This window comes from Triturus cristatus, chromosome 9 (genome assembly GCF_964204655.1).
Source record: "Triturus cristatus chromosome 9, aTriCri1.1, whole genome shotgun sequence".
Classification (NCBI taxonomy): Eukaryota; Metazoa; Chordata; class Amphibia; order Caudata; family Salamandridae; genus Triturus; species Triturus cristatus.
This window is the reverse complement of record NC_140592.1, coordinates 727,787,342-727,804,659: the sequence shown is the minus strand read 5'-3', so window position 1 is coordinate 727,804,659 and position 17,318 is coordinate 727,787,342. Positions and strand designations below refer to the sequence as shown.

At 45.1% G+C, this 17,318-nt stretch overlaps 1 protein-coding gene across 3 annotated transcripts in view; it reads right to left on the bottom strand.

The window, feature by feature from the left end:
• Window positions 1–3,607: 3,607 nt before the first annotated feature.
• MEN1 (menin 1) overlaps window positions 3,608–17,318 on the bottom strand; it is a 117,040-nt gene continuing 103,329 nt past the window's right edge. For all 3 annotated transcript variants that reach the window (XM_085625925.1, XM_085625926.1, XM_085625927.1), the window contains 3 exons: window positions 15,787–15,913; window positions 7,466–7,636; window positions 3,608–7,240 (listed from right to left, as the gene is read on the bottom strand). In XM_085625925.1, the coding sequence (XP_085482051.1) occupies window positions 6,764–7,240; window positions 7,466–7,636; window positions 15,787–15,913 (775 nt within the window). In that variant the 3' untranslated portion in view covers window positions 3,608–6,763. The remainder of the gene's footprint in view (window positions 7,241–7,465; window positions 7,637–15,786; window positions 15,914–17,318) is intronic.

Below are 17,318 nucleotides of genomic sequence, written 5' to 3'. Positions count from 1 at the left end.
TTTGTGTCGAGGTAGTTACATTCTTCCTCAAAAGTTCCAGAGGCTTCCTTTTCTTCTTGATCGTCTAGTTCTTCTTCAACCTCCTCTTTGTGAGGTTCGGGGGTTGCTGGAGCTTCGAGGGTATCCTCCTGTTCCTCTGCATCTGCGTTAGCAGAGGGTTTCGCCAGGATTCTGAATTCCTTCAGCGTCTCGTCTAACTCCTGCTTTCGGTGAAGGAGTGCCGTAATTTCTCCCTCAAGGAGTCTTTTCTTTTTCTCCACCTCCATGGCCCTTTCGGCGTCTGAAGCCGGGGAGATTCTTTTTTGGGTGTAGTGGATTCTACCGCTGAAGGTGTGTTTTTTTCCTTCGTAGCCTCTCGTTCAGCACCTGTCTTCGTCGATCTTCCCTCGTCGGCATCCCTAGGGTGGGATCCGTGGGTTTCTTTCAGTCGCGGCTGACCATCGGTCGCAGTTTTCTTCGACGTCTGGGCTGCCTTTTGCGCCTTTCTCTGGGAGCCCTTGGTATCAGACGGGTGAGGGTTTTTTACCTTGTCAGTTTTCTTCTCTACGTCCTTCATCGTCTCTTTCACAGTACACCACCTCTCTGCGTCCCTTCGAGGATCTCAACATCTGACCCCCTGTGTGTAGATTCTGTGGCCATCCCCGGTCGTCCTCGCCGCTTGAGAGGCCCAAGTCCCTCAGCAATGTCTGTTGTTTCGGACAGTAGAGCATGGCTGTGTAATGGTTCTCCTTCTGCTTTTGACGGGCCTTGAGAGTCTTCTACACGAATCCCGCACAGGCCTCGCAGTCCTTATCCTTGTGATCGGCAGGCAGAGGTTACAAACGTCATGTGGATCGCGTTGTGCAAACTTGTAGTGGCAATGTGGGCAAAATTTGAAAGGGGTATTTTCCATGGCCCCTACCGTGCCTTATTTAGATTAATCTGCATCGTTGCTCCATCTGGATCCCCCGACAGTGCAAGGTGTCCGGAGGTCTTTTCTCCATCTCCGATGTCTTCTCAATTAATGAATGATGTTTTTTTTCTCTCAAATTCCTGGATTTTTTCGAGGATTTCGTCCAAAACTTCGGAGTGTCTCCCTTTGATTCTAGACCCAACGGTGGAAAAAAAGAATCCGACAATGGCTACAACGCACAGGAACCTCCGGGGCGCCGTCTGACGTCACACAAGGGATGGCCCCCAAAGGAAATAAAAAGACAATTCCGCACCCAACCACTAGATGGCGGAATAATGCACAGCGTGTGAATCCAGAAAAGGATTCCTGCTGCAAAACCCACTATTGTATTCTTTAAACCCTTCTAGTATTTTCTATCACTCTTATGTAGCATTCCCAACATTTTATGACAGCTGGAAGGTGCTGGTCCGCCAAGGTGTTGGTGATGAACTGACTGGAATAATCGTCTTCAACACCCAACTGGGTGCAATTTCAACACCCAAACCACACGGCTTAATAAGAGTGTGCAGCATTTGCGGCCGGCATTAAGCGCGGGGTGGGGGCAGAGGTAGCACAGGGGGATAGCGTGGGGAGTAATTTAATAATAAAATAAAAAAACTTACCTGTCCACAAGCTGGGTCTCGCATTTTCTCGGTACCTGCTCCGGACAGGAAGCAGGCAGTCTCCCTCCCCTCCCGTGGGGACGCCGCCCAGCCAGGGGCTTACGGGGAGGCCATTTTCTCCATGTAGGCTCCATTGCAGCCTGCATGGAGAAAGGGCAGAGTGCGCATGACTGGTTTGGGCGGCCCCACAAAACCGACTAAACAGTCACTGCGCCCTCAGGAGTGGGCACACCACTCCTACCCTGCTCGCAGAGCAGCCCCGCCCACCCGCAACCAAACCATTCTGCTTTCTTGCAGTGCGAGACACAGAAACATAAAATGGTAGTTACTACCATTTTAGGTTTCTGCTTCTCTCACTGCGAGAAAGCAGTGGGGCGACGCTCCTCTGCCCTAGTGGAGAAGCTGCCCCTGTTGTGCAGCTTAGAGTGCCTTATCTATTAATATGTAACTTCAGGATCTATCAATCACAGCCATTTGGTGAGGAGGGGGCTAGGCGGAGCTGGTGCATGTCCCTGGTGGTCCTGCTAGGGATCCATGAGTATGGCATAAATTGTAACAGAGGCAAATAAGGGCCTGAGTTTTACATAATGTAACAGCAAATATACAATTATTCAACCTTCCACAGCATGCATGAATGAATGATGCTTTTGCTGGTTAATCCTAATAGAAGGCAGTGAAATCCAAATCAACTTTACGTGTCCTACTTCCACATGAAAGAACACCGGGCCATGACACTAAAGTGATCACCTACACAACACCTTCAATGGCATCACAAATCTGCAGAAGAGTAGTGTATGGTTAGGGTCACGTGAAACTCCTGTTCAACATAGATACTAAACCCAACAACTACTGGTTTACTCAACGCAACAATTTCATCCAAGCTTGACCAATAAAATAGGCTGTATATTAATTTTTAGCAGACTTCATTGGGAGTACAAACTGCTGCTTGGCCACACCTGCGAAAACACAGCAGAGAAGCATTGCTCTTGTCGGCCAGGGGCTGTCAACCTCAGGAAACACAAAACCCTGCCGTGCCTGCAGAGCACTTGTCTGCTGATAGGTCATTCTTACATTACGATGCAAAGTGCACTGAAACCATTTTCAAAACAGGCCCCAGCTATATTTACTCATTGACACAAGATGTGCACACCAGCTGCTCTCATTACATAAATCTGCGCAAAGTGGGTTTACCTTGTACAGAACAATTGGGACAAGCCAGGACTTTAAACAAGACTGCATCCGCAAAGTGAAAGTATCAGAAGTTTGTGGACATTATTTCCAGCTTCAGAAATCTGCATACATTTACTATTCAACTCTGAAGTCCTGCTGGAGAAAGTACATCACTCTCTCACAGCAAGCTGATGATATTAAAGAAACCCTTGGTGGTAGTAGGCCACTACAGTACTTTTATAAGCTACGTCTTGTAGTAGTAAGTCCCTACAGTACTTCTCTGATCTACCCATGGATAACACAGGTTCCCGTATTGTGAGCAACTGGCTGCATACAGTGAAATGCTTCAATATATGGCTTGAACAACTTTGTTATCCTTTGAAAAGTTGAGCCCCCCTCAAAACCGCTCATGCCATTCCTCCTGCTGAAAGATTGCAGTTGCAGGAATTTTTATGGTTCCCTCCTCCCCCCATTGGCCAGTGTTCATGAACAATCCCCATACTGTGAGAGGCAAAGACACGCAGGAGCGGTTATTTCCTCTTCTATTCACAGCATGTTTCTTTCCGCCATCTTGTTCTCAGCTGCAATCTCCCAGAATGTGGCAGAGACACACTGCTGTTAGTCTAAGCCTAGGGTCATTCATATTTACTGAATTTCAGTCGTATGTTTTTTAATAGCTGATAACTAATCGTGATTCTTAATAGCTTGACGTAGGAGTACTTTCTGTGCACTGAAAAATTGTTTCATCACTAAAGCCTACGCTAGGGCCTGGCCAAAAGGTCTATGGAATGCCCACCTAATAGAGGCTACATATGAGCAGAAGTTCAGCCTCCGTGTATGCTTCAGTTTGGCAAGACTAAATCATATGAAAGTGAAAGAACAATTGACATTAACATTTTTATTTAGCATTGAGAGTACTAGAATTGTACTTCTGCATGTAAAAATAAATTGTTTTTCATTTCTGTGCTGTTACAACCAAATCTAATTTCATACTTCACTGGTGAAAAGGTCCTAGTCCGCTCCTCTTCAACGTTCTCGCCTTTTATCAGTGAAGAAAGTACAAATGCAGTTATGCTCTGCCAGTGTACATCAGTCAGGTTAAAAGAACAACCACAATTTCCCTGCATCCGGAGCAGGACTACAATTTTAACAATGGGAACTGTGGAAGGCGGAAAGAAAAAACATGAGCAGTTATGGTCAAAGTAACAGGTGTTTCCTTAGCGAAAAAAACCACAAAGTTCAAGCATTTTTTTTCAGCTATGAATGCATCGCAGAGATTGATGCGAAGAAATAAACTGAACTTTTACAGTATTTTTGATAGTCTAGACTCTTTCAAATGAAAGTATAGAAAAGGTTCAACCCCAGTGTTTTAAATTCTTACGTAGAAATTCTAGGGCCCTTGCCTCTCTGTGTTCAAACAGCACCAAAACGGTATGGGAGAGTCTTTTTGTAGTGACTTCTTGGGTAGAAGGGTAAAACTGGCGGGGAAAAAAAAAAAAATAGAAATGTTTTTACTGTAAACTTGGAGGGGCATCAGTTGGGCTATTGTTGCCATTTTAGAGGACACAACTTAGAAAAATAAGGAAATAATGGAGACAGGGAAAGGTGATCCAAATTATGCGTGGTTTATAGTCTAGGGACTACAAGTGAATGGGTCAGACTTTTAATTATGTAAAGACTACAGGAAAGGTGTGAGCGGTATAGGAGAACTCTTTATATTTCAGAAGTGAATTAACACAGACACAGGGAAAAGACATTCCTTTCCAGAACTGGCTAGCACAAGCACAATCTGATACTACGCACAGGGAAAGGGTTGAAGTGCAGAAGTAACCCAGAGTCCTTCAAACGAAAGGTTGTTGGAATTTGAACTGTTATCACTTGAGTTAGCAATCAACAATACTTACATAAAACTACAAAGGTCTGCCACAAAAAGGAATGCGACTATGAAATTATGAGGAAAACAGGAGAGAAAGTAAACCGTGCTATGCCATCAAGGACTTCAAAGTTGTTGTGCATAGAAAGTCGTTGGGAGGACATGGATGGGGGCAAGCACGGGCAAATTTGGTGGATCCAGTTGAGTCTTGGGTGTAAATTCCATGTTTCTATGGACTAGTTAGTGGAGTTTAAGGGAATAATGCCCCACCCTGCTCAAAGGGTCTATGCCATACATACCTTTGGACACACCTCAACGTATCACTCTCCCTCCATGCCCGTTTCCTACGCTGCACTTATGGGAGTTATTACAGCTATCTGGTGAATAAATGCTCGCTCCAACTGTGTAATCTCAAATTAGTTTCCTATTGGTGTCTGATTCTCCAATACATACAACTTTCTCCACTAGGAAGTGGAATGCTTCTTTTTTTTGCTACTCAACATCAGACACAGGAGCTGTTTAACATACCTATCCGGAAGAAAACTCTACGACTATGAAAAACATATGTAGAGCAGGTAAAAGAGAATTGGATGCTGCGACAGTTGATAGTCATCTCCATTCCAACTCTGAAATTTACACTTAGATCGTGGGACTGATACCTGCTATGTACCTGCTTCTTGCGGCTTTCTTTTAACTAAACAAGTTATCTTTTCAATGAAAGCACTGGTGACAACACCCGCTATACATCCTAAAAGAATGCCATCATTCAGCAACTTCGGTTTTGGGGAAACAGAGCAGATTGTGACCGACTAAAGACCAGATGTTTTGATAATTACATTGAGAACTGTTAGAGATATACAAGTTACACCCTACAGAAAAGATGGTATCTGTAGCTCTTAGACCTTAACCACACATGTGAAAGCTGCTAAAGGCAAATCAGCACCATCTTCCAGGTTCGTCATTGACTCTGGCCAACGGGTCTTCTACCTAGGTAGATTCGGACCTCATAAAATAAGCTAGATCGGGCATGCAAGGAAGGCAGAGTCTGTGGCTAACAGGCCATTTTGAACAAAACAATAAGCTGATGAAAATAAACCAGCTGTCTGAAAGCAGAGAAGGTGGCAGTGGACAAAGAAAACTCGGTTTCAAATTGAAAAAGGAAATAATGACTGGCAGCTTTGAGGTCTTCTCCACAGATGCTATGCAGCGCAAAAGGATAAAAGTTAAATCTCTGTCCTTTCATCTACAGATTCACTAAATATTCGTATAGCGTCTTCCCATATCAGTTAAGTTGGGTACACAGAATCTAGCAGGCTCAAAGCTACCAATACAATTGGGCAGGTACTAAGTCGACAATTGAATAGAATTTAGGCCACAGTGGTTTCTCAAAGCTCATTTTACTTGCTTCACTCAAGCATTCCAGCATCACAGCGTTTTATCAAAGTCTTAAAATGTTTCTACTGTGGTATCCTACAACATCTATGCAAAACAGAACGGTGTCTATAGAAATGCTACTTTGGTCAGCTGCCATTGCTTCATTGAAGTAATTACTATACTAGTAAGATGATGAATTTTTGTCCTGCGAAAGGCACAAAACAAACCACTCATACCAGAAAGATTCAAGTTATAGAAGATTCTTCCATCACCAGCCTGAACACCCTCTACCAGAAGAGTAAAGTGCAGTCTCTGGAAAAGGAGCATTGAGGTTCTGCTGGAGGTATTTGTAAAAATGAAATGCCTATGTCTAAATGTTCCTAGTCTTTGCACCTCAAAAGCTGCCATAGTCTCTTCAAGAAAGATTGGTCTTCTCTATGAAAATGAACACTGGCATGAGTGAGATTATTAGCAAACAACATGTTAACTCAAAGGTTTTTCCAGAGTTGATCTGATTGGAAACACCTTTACACATCTGGTTCCGTATCGCCATCAGGAAACGGTTGGTCGCATCTGGAAAAGTAAGGTTGGTCATTAGATTTTCCATAGGAGGCTGGGATAAGGACAAGAATTCCTTCCAGGATCCCACTTCTTCATCAAATCCCATACGACTCAAGTCGGCATTCTTCACGGAGGAAGGTGCAGTTCTTGGATTTAGAAGCATTCGTGGGATGACTATGTAGACCCCTTTGTATGGAGTTTAAACCTACGTATCCACCCTCTCCCAAGTGATCACATCAGTTTTCGTTGCCTCTTCATGAAAGAAAGGGTATAGTCCCTGGATGTGGACACCTTCTGCTTCTTCAGCTGTACTTGGGACTGGGCCGTTAACTGCAGTTTTATGGCGCTCGAGTTCACCTTGGCCGCAACTAGTAGCTCCTTCATACCTTTCATTTTCTCGCTCTGGAAGACTACCACTGGCCCATCAGGCGGGGCAGGCACTACGGCTGGTGCTGTGGGAGGCACCTCTTCTTTTTGCTGAACTCCTTCCTCCTCCTTTTCCACTGGTCGTTCCACAACTGCCTTCTGGCTGGAGCGCCGCCGGTCAACAACTTTCTCACTGGCGGCCTTCTTAGGCAAGGGTGGTTCCTCCTGCTTGGACTCACGGCGTGGGCCCCGTCGACGGCCTTCCCGCATGTCCTCACTAGATTGATCATCATCTTCATTAGCTTCAGGTTCCTTGCTTACGATTCGGACTTTCTGACGAACCTGAAGAGAGAGAGGAACACCCATTATGCACGATATGGTCAACTACTTCTGTACTTAATATCCTTACAAACGATTCCCAGACCCACAATGAGCATCCACTTAAGAGTTTGGCACCCACCCTTTTCAAAAAGAATGTACCCCACAAGTCTTGCCGCTGTTGCTCCAACTCCTCTCCCTGTAGTATAAACCACATCTTGACGTTGTTCCATCAACCCAGAGACTCACCTGTCCATCAAACCTGCCCAGTGACTGCACCAGGAAGGTAGCCCATCCAACATGCAGGACAGGAGTTGGGCTGCCCTCCTCCCACTTGCAGATGCCGTCATAGAAGCGCAGCAGGTGAGCAAAGCATTCCTCATCCTGTAAAGCGGTGCTTGGCGCATGTGTTGGTGAGCCCTGCAAGAGAGAAACATTATGTAAATACCATTCATTTGTGTGTGCATGCAAGTATATCACTGCACCAAAGAGCAATCGTTTTAAAGTGGTTTAAAACATTTTATACAATTTTTCTACAGTAATGAAACTGTATGCTGTTATCCTGCAATGCCACCAATGTTTAATTCTATTTTTGATCTGCTTTTTGACTTAATTAAATTTCTCAGTAAAAGGAGTGGTCTCTCTAGTGATGGCATCAAATCAAGATGTTTTAGGTTACATAAAAAACACATCCACTGTAACCACACACCTTTCTAGGCATCTTCTTAATATTTTCACCCAGAGAACAGATTTCAGGAGGTACACAAGGAGCACAAAATGCCATTCATGCTAAGGTGCTGCATTGGCAGCAAGGAGTTGTATTGTGCACAGCCAGATGCACCACTCTCAAAACGTGTTCCCTGCCAATCACAAGTAGGTCGGAGACTCCTTTGTGTTGCTCCTAAGACAGGAAGGAAGAGAGGTGCAAGTAAAAGGAAAATAACAGACCTCTCAAAGCGGTGAGCAGTATAAGGACACAGGGTAAGGGAAGCAGTACTTGGGCCATGCTCCAGGATGGCGGCAAACAAAGAGCAAGTGAAGCTGGCACTTGTTGACCAAACAGCAGCAAGGAAATGAGTGACATGATGAACCCAACCAATGGTAAGCAATTTGCTTGCTCTAAGCCTCCTGTAAGTAAACACAATGTCTCTCAACAGACATTGAGTGTGCTATCTCAAAGGATAGCTAAAGTAAAGAGTTGGGTGGGGCAAATTCCAATTATATTGAAGGGCATAAAACAACCGACAGCATCCCCAAAACATTTCGGGACACTAGGGTAAAGGCACTAGTGTGTTTAAGAAGAGGGCTAGTACGTGTGCTGCTTGAGGGGGATACAGCCTTTACCACGTAGCACATTTATAACACAGTTAAGTCCCACACAGGTAAGTATTCATATCTTTACTATGCAGTACTTTAACAAACAGTATTTATTTTCTAAATATACTTTTTACGTTATTTATTATTTAATTTTTTTAAGGGATTTTAGGGTTTAGGAGTGGGTAAAGGGAGGAAGGGTAATTTTAAGGTTCTGTGGTGGGTACAGGTAAAGGGAATTAAGGGTGATTTTAGGTTTGGGGTTGGGTACCCATAGATAAGAGTGACGCTACACATTTCTCACCAACCAGTAAGCATGCTGTCTGGCAAGCAGAATAAAATGAATCATGCTGTCTTGCAAGCAAAAACCCAAAAAATAAAGAGAACCACAATGCACATGCAAGCAGAGTGGAAGAAGAGTAATCAAGAAATCAATCAGTACTTGGTTTGTGAAACAAACACCGAGACAAACAATCTGATATGCACTCACCAATTAAAAGCAAGAAAATAAGCGTGAGAATGAAGCCTATCAATGGGAGGGCCCTAAGACGTTTTTAGGGTTTTTAATTAACAAAAGACCTTTGGAATGGAGCATTCCGGTTGGAGCACGTGCGGTCTCAGTGGAGAACTAAAAACTATTGGCAAAAAACAATCTCGTCCTCAAGGAGGCAGTGGTGATAGTAGAAAGAATTAAATACACTTCAGAGAGGCACAAAGAAATATGAAAACTAAGATGATGGGATTGCAAATGAAGCAAAAATGGACAAGAGAATTAAGTACCCAAACCATAGAGAGGCAAAAGTGTACAAAACAAGTTCAAATATTTCCATCTTGGCTATACGAGTCGCTCATTAAATAGTGTACCTAGTTTTGAAAGAAAACCTAAATGAAGAAGGTGTGGAAACCGAGTGGCAAAGGAGGAAAAAAAAAAAATCACCAAGTTGAAGATATTGAACTTGGTGTGAAGAGTCAAGTCCTGCAAGTAAGTGAAAAGGATGAGGAAGTAAAGATGAGGTCTGTGTGAAATGGTGCATGGGAAGAGTGTGGCGATGCTAGCTGATTTGGGTTCACCCACCTTGAGTGGTGATACGGTGTGGGAAAGGGTGTCTACTGGTGACCGACAAAACATGGAGGAGCCAGACATTAATCTGGGCGGCTATGCCAAGTCCAAGATTAACCTAATTGGTTTAGACCCTATGAAAAAGCAATTGAAGTGTATGGTCACTGTGCGTCAAGTTTACATGGCGAAAAGGAGGAAATGTATTAGGCAGGCAACATCAGAAAGACTTAGGTATAAAACTTGATCCAAACTCTTCAGAGCAAGGGATGGTTGTGTAGAACTAGCAAAAGATTAGAAATTTGCTTCAAGTTTCCGCAGGCTTTTGAGGATGGATTAGGTTTTGAGAGTGTTTTGAGCACAGAATTGTATGTAATAAAGGGCCAACTCAGTTGTGTACAAAGCCAAAAAAAACAGCTGAAAAACAAACTGGAAACTTTAAAATTTAATGACGTTGTAGGGGCAGATAGAAGCCTCAGATTGGCTAGTGTCAGTGGTCTTGATGGCCAGAGTGGGAGGCAAAGGTTTATGGATGTGTGTAATAATTCGAGAGTTCAACATAAATATAAGGATTGATAGAAAACCATTGCCCAACATCTCCAAGGCCATGACAGCTTAGAGAGGCAAAATTATTCAATGTAATGGACTTATCGTCTGTATATCATCAAGTGGCATTATTTAAGGTGTCAAGGCATTTAACCTCTATCATAAACCACGTGGGAGCACTCCAGTTCAGGAAGATGCCTTTTGGCCTGGGTCGGCTTTCTTCCAGAAGGTCATGAGGAGAGGTTTGGAAGGGGTAAAACAGCTTAGGTTTTTCCAGGACAATATTCAGGTGTATGGGAGAAACAGAAGATTATGTGTAGGGCACTGAAAGGCTTTAGAAAGGTTGGAAAACTCAGTTTGACAATCAGCTGGGAAATGCGCCAGTTTGGGTTGTGTACAGGTACCCATTTGAGGCGTAGCAGAGTGATTTAGGGGAGCTCCTATTTCCAAATATAAGGAATATATCAGGTCTTAGGTCTTGTAGATCATTAATCCACATTTATCCAGAATATTACTAATGTTGTTCACTCATTAAGAGCAATAAAGAATAAAGGGAATAATTATAATAATTGGACAGAGAAGGGCAAGATGGATGCCTAAATTGGGGCATTTCGATGATTAAAAAAAAAAAATATATATATATTTATTAAGAATGGATGCTAAACTGAGAGGGTTGGGTGGGGTACTTACTCACACTGACAACAGTAAAGACAGTGAATGTATTTGCCTTTAGTGCCCTAAAGGATGCAGAGTACCATCACTCAGCAATTGATAAGAAGGCATTGGCCTCCGCTTGGGCAATCAGTCACCTTAATTTGCTCTTGCGGAAATGGTGGTCGGGTTGCAGATGTTTTCAAACAAAAGTGTGGAATGAGCGACCCCTCGATTTGCCTGGGGTGGAAGAGCTGCACGAGTTTAACTTCATGGTGGAGTATTTGCTGGGATTGAGGGAGGGTTGTTTATCTTAGATGTCCCTGGAGTCAGCAAAAGAGGAAGAGGTGTAGTCTGAGGAGGTTAAGCAGATGCCGTTTGTGTGTCAAATGCAGGGCGCAACAGTTGTACCTTCTGGTCTTGTTCAGGATGCCAGAAGCAAGGATTACTTTTTCCTAAAGCAATTATATTGCTTAACACTCAATAGGTGCTTCTCTGTTGGGCTATTAAATAGATGGAAAAAAACAAACACGGCATAAAAACCTCCTGGCAGAAGAACGGAAAATCAATATTATGGACAATGGAGTACAGCTTTTGTCTAGTGACATGAGGAACTTTTTAAAGAATTTAAGGGTGGAACTGCAAACAACATTGTATTTACCACTGGCCAATGGTACGGCCGAGGGGGTGAATACCCTGGGGAAGGCTTGTGTGCTAAGAGCAGGGGGGGCGGGGGGCACGATCTAGCATTACAGCGGCGAAAAGACTGAGCTATTGCAGATCCTAGTGTTGTTGGATGCAGTCCACTGAGCATTCAACCTCTGGTGCCAAGGTCCACACTATACCTGTAACTCATAGGCTGCCACTCACCACCATGGAGGTCGTGCAAGTGAAAAGATGGTGGTGGCACACCGTGAGGAAACAGACAAATTGTAGGATTCACCACACTTTTTGCCCCATTTTGACTCCTAGGCAATGGTGCATTGGTTAGAAATGTCTGAACCCTGCTAAACAGGACTCAGTGCATGTGCTCTGACCCTTAATAAGGGACATGGATGATTGGCTTATACCCAATTGGCATAGTCTAATTTGCAAGTTCATGGTATATCGTACCAGGGGCATACAGGGCATGTAAGTTAGAGTGTCACCTCAGGAACTGCAGCACTTGTTGCGCCACCCTGAGTGGGATAAGGTAAAACATGGCTCCCAGTCTGCCACTGCAGACCTGAAGGGCAGTTTTAAGCGGATAACTCGACTTTGGCATTTAAAGCGATAGCAAAGTCCAAACTCCCTGTCTAATATGTATATATCACTCCTACAGCAGGCCCATCGAGTCGTAAGGCAGAAAGGTGCACCATTTTAGTAAAGTAGAACGTGTTTGACATGCTCCAGCAGTAAAAACCTGCAACTGTCATTTTTATTGGGAAAGAGACTGGTAGCCCCAGTTACATGCTGACACCTCAGCTGTGCTAACTTCTGAATGGGATTATCAAAGTTGATACTTCAAGGTATCAAACAACTTGTTACATTAAGCCCAACTTGATGCCCAAGTCGAATCTAATGTAACATACAACTGTTAGAGATTTGCAACTCTGTTGCCCAAGTTCTCTAGTGGTCATTTGCGGAGGCTGGCCCCGAAAATAGCCTTCTACCCACTTGGGAAGAGTGTGAAAGACTCACAGGAAAGGTAACAAAAGAGGCCTACCAATGAAGGATGTGTTACCTCCTCCAGACAGGAAGCCACACAGGGTGTTGGTGTGAAAGGCGAGATTCAAAGGAGAAGTGACATTTAAAGGGCAAGTAGCAAGCACACGTGGGAGGGGCTACCCTATTGTGTAGATAGTCAGGCTGGCAGCTGGAACAGAGGGGGAAACCGGTATCAAACAGTTTTGTCTGTGGGCATGTAGCCCAGGGGCAGGCACACCCCTGGGGTGGGCTACCAAGCTCTTGAGATTGAGCAATGGGTTCTGCATCTTGAGAGTGGGCAGACTAGAGCACTCTGGGATAGCTAGAAGCCACACTTCACAGAATGTTGTCATCAGCTGAGAGGGACCCTGGTAGCCCATTGGCTAGTTTCCACAACCTCTCTTAAGGACACTTTCTGGGCATAAAAGGGGCATTCTTGGCACCCCGAACTCAGATTTTGGACTGGAGAAGAGGAGAGGAGGACTGCACTGCTACACCAAGTACCCAGCGATGAGAGGTGGCACCGGCTTGGACAGCACCTGAAGGCTAGCAAAAGCGAAGGCAGTCTGCCTGCTGTGTCCTGCTCATGGACAAGTCGACTCTAGAGGCCAGCTGAAGCAAGAGGCTCCGAGAGTCATTTATTTAGCTGACACCCCTGTTCGCAGCACAGGTGCACAACACCTGAAGAAGCCTGCTGGGGTCAGTTGGTAGCCCAGTTTCCTGAAACGCCACTCCTCACTGCAGTGCAGCCCAAGGGACCAAGATCTGATGCTCAAAAGTCAGATGAATGGAATGTCTAAGAGGTGTTAGGTGTGACTTTGCCGCACTGATCGAGAACTCCAGTGAATGCAGGCCCTCCATAGTCTGGAAGTGGATGACGACTGCCTGGCTGGGGCGAGCCCGCCTTCACCTGCCAGTCGTCGAGGTAGGGGGAAGACTGGAACCTCCGATCTCCACAGATGGGCTGCAACCACTTCATCACTTTTGTGAACACCAATGGGACATTGGTGAGGCCAAAGGGGAGTACAGCAAACTGAAAGTGCTTGTGGCACACCGTGAACCAAGTGAAATGTCTGGGGGCTGGCAAGACGGGTATATGGAAATATGCATCCTTCAAGTCCAACACTACCATCCAGTCTCCAGGGCAGACAGGACCGAGCCAACGTGAGCATTTTGAATTTCTCTTTTTCAAGAAGTAACTGAGAGGGCACAGGTCAAGTATAGGGGGCGGCCCCAGTCCTCCTTCGGCACCAGAAGGTTGCGGGAATACAAACCGCAACCCAATTCTGATGTTGACACCCTCTCAAGAGCTCCTTTGGCCATAAGAGCCTGCACTTCCTCAAGCAGCAGGGAGGGGTGGTCTTCTGTCAGCCAATCTCAAGATGGTGGCAAGAGCGGTGGGGTTTCAGTGAATTTAAGGGCATAACCCCACTGAACAATTTGGAGCACCCATTTACCCGAAGTGATGGACTGCCAACTGAACAGGTGTTGCTTGATCCTGCCGCCGATCGGCTGTCTGTGATGGTGGGAGGGCTATTAAAAGGAGGCAGATGCTGCTACTGGGGATTCGGAATGAGTTGGCAGATCTCTGGCTTTGGGTCCCACAAGGCTTGTGGGAGGCGCATCCACGGCCACAAAAGGATTGGGGAAACTGCTGGATGTGATGACTGTGTAGAGAGGTAGGCAGCTGTTAGTCCATACCGTAGCCACAGGAGAGAAAGGCATAATGGGGCTGGCGTGGGGCTATTCACAGAGAACCGGGCGGTGGCCCTACTGTCCTTAAAGTGCTCAAGCACTGAATCTGCCTTGTTGCCAAACAGGCGAGTGCCATTGAAGGGCATGTCCATAAGGGATAACTGAGCATCCCCTGAGAAGTCAGATGACCTCAGCCAGGCATGGAGACAAGCACCACCTTAGAAGCAGTTTCTCTACCATTGTTTGGGATTCAATAAAAGCAAGTCTGCTGTGTCTAGTCCGAAGCGTATAGTGAACTTTGCTGCATCCCAGCCATTGGCAATAGCCTGTGTCAGGGTGGCCCAGGCCTCCTACAAGACCATGGGAAGCACTTGAGCAACAGAATCCCATACTGTGTGGAACACTGGCCCAAGAGGCATGCGGTGTTCACTGACCACAGTGCAAGGCTGGTGGAAGAGAAAATCCTCTTAAGTTCCCTATCTGGTGGTGTGGAAGGAAATACACCAGGTTTAACTTTGAACATAGAGGCCTGGACGACCAGGCTCACAGGGGTGGGAAGTTGGGAAGGGTATGCTGTATCCCCAGTTGTGGGGTGCCGACAGTGGGCAACTACCTATGCACAGACGTGCTTGTGCAGGGCTTGGCCGCAAGCAGGACATCAATAAGGCCTTCATTAGAGGGGAGAAGAGTTTCCGTGGGGGTTACCGCAGATTGAAGCACCTCTTGCAAAGACATTGGTCCCGACTGCCACCGAGGGCAGCGTAAGGACCAGGACCTCTGCTGCCCTCCACACCATCACAGCAATCGAAGCCTCGTCTGATGACTTGGACAGGCGCGGTGAAGTGGAAGAGTGTTTCGACTTCTTGGCCTGATTTCTTTTTTTGGGTTTACCTGGCGAAGACTAAGAGGGAGCGACTCAGAGCTGAAGCAGTAAGGAGTAGTACAGTGCCAAGCGAAAAGGAGATTCAAGGCAGGCTCCCGGACCGACTTGGAGTTTGGAGCACAGTAGTATTCGCAGACTTTGGAGTCATGGCCCAGCTCCAGCCACCCTAATCACCCTGAGATGTTTGCAGAAAGAGAGTGGGCAGTGATAAAAGATACAAGACAAATAAGTAGTCCGGCTTGCAACTGAGGGACCCCGTTGATCAGAGAGCTAGCACTGCCATGGTGGTCTTGGTGAATCCTAGTCAGACAGCGATAATACTCAAGTGTGTGTGTATGTGTGTGTGTGTGGGGGGGGGGGGGGGGAGGTGGGGCTTCAAGGATATTCACTGAAAGGGAGCAATAATACAGGTACTCCCAGATTTGAGTCAGGCCACGCTTCAGAAGAGGCAGAACCTTCAGGAATTCAAGGAGAAATTAATTGTGAAGGTTACTGAAGCCTCCCTATTGTTACAGGAGAACCTGCATGAAGAGGAAGAGAAGGCAGATAGGATATATACGGATTGCTGCCAGCTATAATCTGGCATTAAAAGCCATCAAGATTTAACTACGCGACTCCGAACAAGGAATGGTCAGTCTTGAGAAGTTACAGATCACATTAACAGGTATATTTGTTTTCTTCACTTTGTCTTGCAACAAGAATGCCCCGTCCCCAAATCTATTTGCCAAACTGCCTCACCCCCTTTTTGTCGCCATCAGCTGGATCCGCCTGGCTACTAATTTCCTTCAGCAGGTTGGGGATCATGTCATTGGCAATGTCAAAGAACTCCTTGTAGATCTCCTCATCCTCCTTGCAATAGTTGTAGCTGTGGAGACAGACAGACCAGTAAAGGCAACTAAGATTATAGTGATGGAAGAATCTTCAAGAAAAAAATGTAGGACATAAGAATGAGATGGGATTTAATAGGGGACAATCACAGCTGAAAAAGAAAAGTAAAAAGGAAGCTCACAGAGACTATGAGGGACAGGAAGACATTATGTTGCAAAGAGAGAAAGTAAAATTACACATAGAAGTTAAGATAATTGAAAGAGTGAGTAACCTGATGGGTACATACTGGAGGAGCACCAGCAAATATTGCAGAGATGTTAGGGTAGAAGGGAGAGCAAGAGTGGAATTGAAAGAATGTGTGAAGGAGTAAAATAGGAGGTGGAGCATATCAAAAAGGGGGAGGGGCACAATATGGAGTGGATAATAATGTAATACAGTAGAGAAACTGAGAAGATGGGACGGAGAAGACCGGAAAGAGAGAACTAAAGAGTGAAAGGACAAAGAGAAGAAGGTCAAGGTGAGAAAGAATCAGAGTGGAAAGAAGCATGTAGCAATGCACATAGTCCTTTCCCTCCCAGTCCCAGAAGAATGGAGTAGCCAGAGTAGCTAATACAACATCTCATAATAGCGAGATAAATGCCTGACGTCTATGTCTGGGGTTTAAAAAAATAAAACTATTGCGTTCAGGTAAAGTCACTTATTAGTCAGATTAGGTTTATTTTATTTGTTGGCCTTCTAGATGCTCTATCATTGGCTTAGATACGATTGGCAGGCATCTTAACATCACAGACTGCTCCTGTTAGCACTAGCAACCAACCAAAAGGTATGGATGGCAGGGTAACAAAGTACCTTTGGAGGGGTATTTGATTGCATCAATAGGATTGTGAATGTATTTGTTGTGCATACGTTATGGTTAATAATGGGCGGCAGTCATGTTCCTTGATATCTGCATATAAAAGTCTATATCAACTATTTGGTATCTTGGTCCGATAAAGAGACTATTGTCGGCAGCTCTTCAGAAGACACAGAGCGAGGGAAAGAACCATTGAGGTTTCCTACCTTAACAGGCTCTGGTAAATTCAATTCATTCATAAATCTTATGCAATCCAAGAGCTAATTACACAGACATTGCTTTTGATGCGAGGATAGCATGCGATGCCTTGACTGTGATTTGTTTCACAGAATTGGTCCCCTCCAGCACCACTTGAGTGTCTCCACTAGTTTTATCCCCATGAAGACCCGGTTGATTACAAATATTTCTTCACATGTAGGAATGGCGACACTATCTTTTAGATAATAGCTAGATGTAATATCTTGTGATGTGGCGAAATGTCACAGATTGCCGGATCTCTAGCCGAATACTCACTGGGCATTTTGCTCTTTATTACTTCTGTTCATTGCTTTTGTATTCACTCTATGTTCACTCATCATGAGGACTGCAC